Source organism: Pteropus alecto, unplaced genomic scaffold, assembly GCF_000325575.1.
Source record: "Pteropus alecto unplaced genomic scaffold, ASM32557v1 scaffold339, whole genome shotgun sequence".
Classification (NCBI taxonomy): domain Eukaryota; kingdom Metazoa; phylum Chordata; class Mammalia; order Chiroptera; family Pteropodidae; genus Pteropus; species Pteropus alecto.
This window is the reverse complement of record NW_006442509.1, coordinates 843,423-849,528: the sequence shown is the minus strand read 5'-3', so window position 1 is coordinate 849,528 and position 6,106 is coordinate 843,423. Positions and strand designations below refer to the sequence as shown.

The 6,106-nt window shown below is 62.4% G+C and overlaps 1 protein-coding gene across 1 annotated transcript in view; it reads right to left on the bottom strand.

Annotated features, from left to right (window-relative positions):
• The window catches only part of ADARB1 (adenosine deaminase, RNA specific B1), a 66,463-nt gene that overhangs the window by 16,260 nt on the left and 44,097 nt on the right, over window positions 1-6,106 (bottom strand). The window contains exons 7-9 of the mRNA XM_025040313.1: window positions 5,314-6,106; window positions 1,760-1,874; window positions 4-172 (exon numbers count right to left, since the gene is read on the bottom strand). The exon at window positions 5,314-6,106 is cut by the window's right edge and continues 30 nt beyond it. Coding sequence (XP_024896081.1) covers window positions 4-172; window positions 1,760-1,874; window positions 5,314-6,106 — 1,077 coding nt within the window. The remainder of the gene's footprint in view (window positions 1-3; window positions 173-1,759; window positions 1,875-5,313) is intronic.

Below are 6,106 nucleotides of genomic sequence, written 5' to 3'. Positions count from 1 at the left end.
CACTTCAGGTAAAGCTCCAGCTGCGCGTACAGGAACCTGAGCAGGGACCTCCGCGCTATGATCTCCGCGTGGCAGTCGTTCAGGGCGAGCCCGCGGTCGCTCATGTATTCGCCGTTGATACATTTGGTTCCCGTGGAAACACTTATCACCTTGGCATCTTTGACATCTGTGCCTGAAAAAACAAGTCAGACCAGTCCCCTATGTCACAGTCATGGTTGTGCGCCTAAGTGCACCCCTGGTGGCTGGGCCCCGTGGACGCCCCTCCTGACCGCCAGCCTCCCGCAGGACGTGCTCTATGGCCCTCATGGTGGCTGTGAAGGCCACAGGGAAGGAGGCTGTGTCCTCTGCGACACAGCGGTCTTCCTTGGGTGCTCCCTGGGGGCTTGGGCAGGAAGCAGCAGCTGGCGGTAGACTAGCTGGTCAGCTAACGCATCTTGAACTAGGTGTCCGGGCACCGAAGGGGTGAGGAGGGAGTGTTGCACACAGCGGAGGGCCAAGAGGGAGAGCAGAAATCACAGGGTGCTGCTTAGGGGTCTCTGCCACCATGTAGCTGTGCAGGAGCGACGCCCTCAGCACTAGAACCTTCTGGAAGGCGACCCCCCAGTGGTGAGCGTGTCGACACACTGCAGACAGCCCTGGGTATGCGCTGCCCTCCCCACCAGCTGGACGAACGGTGCTCGCTCGGTGGTGGGCCCTGTGCCAGCTCTATGAGCCACGGTGTCCTCGCCTGGCTCCCAGTGTCCTCAAGGCACACGCCACTTACTGTCCCCACAGACGAGGAAACGGAGGCCCAGGGACCAACGACCTAAGGTCCTGAGATCAGTGGGAGCTGCCTGCGATGTGGACATGTGGACGGTGGCCTTGGGGCCCAGGCGAAATTCACACCGAGGGGCAAACGCTGCCAGAGGTCACCTGCCTCCTCTATAGAAGGCGCTGGGCAGTGGTGTCAGAGCAACACCAGCCCCTGTGCCAGGAGCAGCTGCTCAGGGCCCGCTGCACGCAGCAGCCCAAACGCTCGCCTTCCAGTCACGTAAAGGGGACGGTGACGGGGGAGCGAGGAGGGAGGACGCCGCAGGTGCCAAGTGCCACGGGAACCCGGCACTCGCGTGACAGCTGGCCTCGTCCCATCGCCGCGCTCAGCTGTGCAGGGCACCCGCGTCCCGGCACTCGACAGCCACCACGTGTCTGTGGGCATGGGGGGACCAGCGCTGAGGGTTCCAGAGCCCCGTCCTCCCCCGAGGGACAAGGACAACTCGGAGCGCCGGGTCTCCTCTGGCTGGCGGAGCGGGCAGACTGCCCTCCCCGGCCACCGGGCCTTGCGTCCTGCCTGTGCGTGGACGTGAACGGAGGGCAGAGACCCAGGCTGTGGGTTCCGGTCCCTAGGAGTCACCCAGGGGCGCCGCACGAGGTCCCCGTCCTGCGGTGAGGGAAGAGGACTGGGGGTCCCTTCGCTCCTGGGAAACTCTGGCGAGCCCCCCGCCCCCGGTCACTCAAAGAGAAACCTGCCTGGTGGCGCCAGCATCTCAGAAATCAGATGCGTCCTGCTGTCACACGTAGTGAGACTTAACACGTCCGCTGCAACCCTCCGCTCAGGCCGACCGGGAAGCCAGCACTAGCCCCGGAAGCCTCCCAGCGAAAGCTACTTGGGGTGCCAAGATGAACACGCGGCGCAGGCGTTTCCAAGTGCAGCTGGCAGGCATTCATTTCAAAGAAGAAAAAAAGGCTTTCCCGCCAGACTTTCACAGATGGAGACCCTTACCTGTCGTCATGACGATCCCAGCAAGGACCTTCCTGCGTGCGTGCGGGGAGGAGAAGTTGTCCGTGAGATCAGCAAACTTGTCCAGAACCAGGCGGGCCACCGCGTCAGCCAGCACCTAGGACCACAGCAGGGGTCAGGCGCCTCGCGTCCCCGTGGTCACCAAGGTGCTCTCTCTCTGCGAGAAGGCACAGGTGGCTTCCCTCCCGCAGGGTCACACTGGCAAATCTGGCAAACATACGTCCGTGCGTGTGCATGTGTGTGCGTGTGCGTGCCCTCCCCAACGCTCCTTGGAAACAGACATCCAGGGAACATGAGGGGCCATGGTTGGAACCCTCACAGGGTCTCTGAGGATGGTGACAGCCCACCCACGGTGACCAAGGCACAGGGGGTGACACCTTCCTGGGGTCCCCTGCTTCTCACTCCCACCGCTCTGCTGCCCAGGCTCTCTGGGGCGTGTCCAGCTAGGGCTGGCAAGGCCAGGGGCATGCCCTCGGGCGCGACACACCGCATGGGGGGCAGGGGGAAGGGGTAATTTGAAGGGTCATCAAATTAAAGAATCATAAGCACTGCACAGTGCCTCCCTGGCCAAGGCCCCGCCCGCCAGGTGGCTTGCTCAGTGATTTCAACAGCTAAAACCAATCACCCTGGCTCAGAAAACAGGCCTGAGGGTCTAGCACTGACCAGAACCTGTAGGGCAGTTATCACTTAGACACAATGATATGAGAACATTCTCAAGGCTATGCCTTTAAAGGAAACGTGTTCAGTGACACTGGGGACACGTCCACTGCTACCTTACTAGACCTGACAGCCACGCGTCCTAAAGGGAGTGCTTCTCAGAAGCAAACCATCTGTTAGGCTTTTACGGCTCCTGAGCTACGGTGGATAAAATGAACCCAGAGTTCCAGGAACAATGCCTAACGGGAGGTGGTGCGGAGCCACGTGGGACCCGTGTCCGCCCGGTCTCACACTTGTCTTGGCCATCAGATAGCTGATTCTACTGTCGCCAGCTTGGCCCTTAAAAAATTACACCCTAGATGAATAGAAGCCGCATTCGTTCTAAGTGACGACTTATTTAGAAAAAGTACAGTTATCAGAACATTCCATTCCTGTCGCTGTGCCCAGAGGACAGGGCTCAAGACGAGGCGCGTGGGGCGTGGACAGACGCGGGGCGCGGGGATGACAGGAGCGAGGGGCGTGGACAGACGCAGGGGGCGGGGCGGGGATGACTTTGGGGGCGGGGCGGGGGGGACGAGGGGCGTGGACAGACGCCTGGGGGCGTGGCCCCACGCTGCACCTTGGCAGAGGCGCCCGTGCTACAGACGCGGGTGCAGGAAAGGGCTCAGATCACAGACGTGCAAACACACGATGGCGAGGGCATCACAGACGAGGAGCAGCACATTCCCACTTACGCAGAAGGAAAGAATAGTGAGTTTAAGGGCACCCGGAGGAGACAAAGGTTCCTCTCCTGTGAGGTTGAGCGTCTCTCCACGTTCTGGGAGAGAAGCAGGAGCCACCGGAGCCCGGAGACATTGGGCCGGAGGTGGGCGGGTCTGCGGACGTGCGCCAGTGGGAGACCGGCATGTGTGCACGCGGCCGCGGCCTCCTGCTCCACGGGTAACATGGGGCCTGGCCCTCTAAGCATGGGGTGCATGCGATAGCCAAGGGACAAGCTCCAGGAAGCAAACCCACACAGCCGCAGGCTCGCGGCTCGGTGCCGCACGTACTCGGGGTGAAGGGCTGGGCTGGGCTGCTGTGACCCTCGCGGCTGACCAAGGGCCCTGTGCTGGCTGCGTCACCGGGCTTCACAGCCCTGCTGCAATCACGAAGGCAGACACGTGACAGGGGTGCTCGCCCGCGTCCTGCGCGGGCTGCTCTCGGGAGACAGTGGGGAGTGACACGCAGGCTCAGGAGACACTGGGGATCTTAGGGGACGGCGTGCCCAGGCCAGAGGCTGGCCGGCTGAGTCCTCCAGGAAAGCAGGGCACACCCTGAGCCCCGGGTCTGGGAGACACTGCGAGGCCACAGATGCCCAGACACTGCTGCTCGCTGCCCAAAGACTGTGGGTGGCCCCGCCCATGGCGCCCCACCCGGTAGGAGGATCCCGCAGACCCCCCTCCCCAGTCAGGCGGCTCTGGTCCCTGCTCCGTACTCGCGTCCCAGTGGCTGGCCGGGGGACGTGGGCTGCAAGTGCGCACGCACACCTGTGGACCACCCTCTGCCTCCTGTCTGTGGCGTCACCCTTCTCTGCTGTGACACCCGGCCCCTGGGATGCACATCGCTCAACGTGACTTCAGTTCTCTGATGTATGACCCTGCTGACGTCGAGGGAAAACAGGTCACGTCAGATACTACTTTGAACTAAGGCTGAGATACTTTAAGAAACAGTGGCTCCAAAATGAAAACGTGCTTGGGAACTAGTGCCACCAAAGTGTGAAGCTGTAATGGACTAATGGCTCCGATGAGTGTTAACAAGAGGCTGACGTGAAAAACAATTATTTGGTTCATAAAAAATCAGTAGATTACTTGGAGTGGGTTACTGTATCCTGATTCTGTATTAAGTTACTTTAAGCAAAATAAATCTCCTTCTTTTGAAACTGAGAATGACTGACTGGTCATCTCAGAGGACAGCCGCACAGAGGTCACTCCAGTTGGTTCAAAGGCAAAAGGGAAGCGGTGACACTCCTGGACCCTCCTCCGAGACTCAAGCCTCCTCCCCACCAATTCCGAGTCCTCTTTCCCATCGGGCCAGGACGTCTCATCTGCAAACTGAGTAACATTTTGACAAGGGGCAACACAATCATCTCCAGAAACCAGGTTCTTGCAGAGCAGAGAATCTGGGACTTCCAAGGCAAGAAGCAACAATCAGGGCTGTGGGATTTGGAGGTGACAACTAAATGCCACGTCCCCTTCACGCTGCCTCTCAGAGAAGCTGGTCTGAGCGTGCCCTGAACATTTCTTTGTCTTCACCCTGACCTTGGGGACCCAAGACCAGGCGTAAGTGTGCTGCCACCTCGAGCTGGGCAGAGGGGACCTGCAGTGCCAGGCACAGAGAGACTGTGGCATCCGGTGAGCCCCGGAACTTGCCCCGGGCCCCCAACACGCGCTACCTACTGCTGCGGGCCCACTCTCCAGTCGTGCTGCAGCCCGAGGCTCGACCCCTGACCCAGACGGGGCTCTGGCTGCTGACTGGCCACTCCCGCCCTGAGTCCCTGATGCAGCTGCGAGGACGCCCTGAGCTGGGGCAGGACCGGGGGCCCCGCACCCCCAACGGCTGCTGCTACGGGCTGGGGCCCCCAAGGGCGGCCGTGCGGGAACTGTGGGCCACCTTCCAGAGCCAGGCTCAGCATGGGCAGGGCTGACAGCACCCCTCTGGTGGCCCCGCCCTGCACCGTGATGGCCTCGGGCCAGCTCCCCAGTGACCACATGGCCGGTGCGATCCAGGAAAGGCCTCCCGGCAGCCAGACTTACTGGTAACTATTTCTGGCCGGGACACAGTGACGATGGCACCAAGTCCTGTCTGCAAGCATGACGAAGACGCGACCGCGCTTTCCTCACCTGGGGCAGGTGCAACTGCAGGCCCTCGCTGGGGACGGGCTGGCGCGATGGTGTCTGGTCCAAGTGCAAGTTGAAAACGGCGGCCAGGGCGGACTGCGCGGCCCGGGCCTTGGCGAGCTTTTTGTTCCTCCCCGAGCCTTCGAAGAACTGGCCGTCCACGACCACGGACATGACGAAGTTCTTGGCGTGGCTCTCCCCGCTCTCCGAGAGGAAGTCGTACTTCAGGCCGGGGCGCAGTTCGTTTAGGATCATCACGGGGTTCTTCCCGCTGGGCGGCGGGAACGGCGCTGGCACGGGGAGCGGAGGCTGGGCCAGGCTGGCGGGCACCGGGGACGCCGACAGGCTGAGGTCCCCGCTGGAGCTGAAGGAGTCGTCGCCGTTGGAACCCACGCAGAAGGGCACCTCCGCCCGGTCCGGGGTCTCGAAGCCGTTGAAGAGCGCGTCGGGGAAGCCGGCCTGGTCCGACGTGAAGTCCGTGTTGGCGGGCAGGCCGCGGCCCAGGGCCAGGTGCGCCTCGGCGGCGTTGGGAAACTGCACGAAGGAGCGCAGGGCCTTCTCGGCGGCGTGCAGCTTGGCCTTCTTCTTGGTGGGGCCAGCGCCCTCGAAGGCCTGGCCGTTCACCTCCACGGCCACCACGAAGAGCGGGGCGTGCACGGGCCCCGTCTGGGACAGCAGCGCGTACTGCAGCCCGGGCCGGATCTCATTCAGCTGCATCAGCGCGTTCTTGGGCAGGGCGGGCCCCGGCGCCCTCCGCCGCTTCTTCAGCCGGAACTTGGCGTGGCCGTTGCTGCCC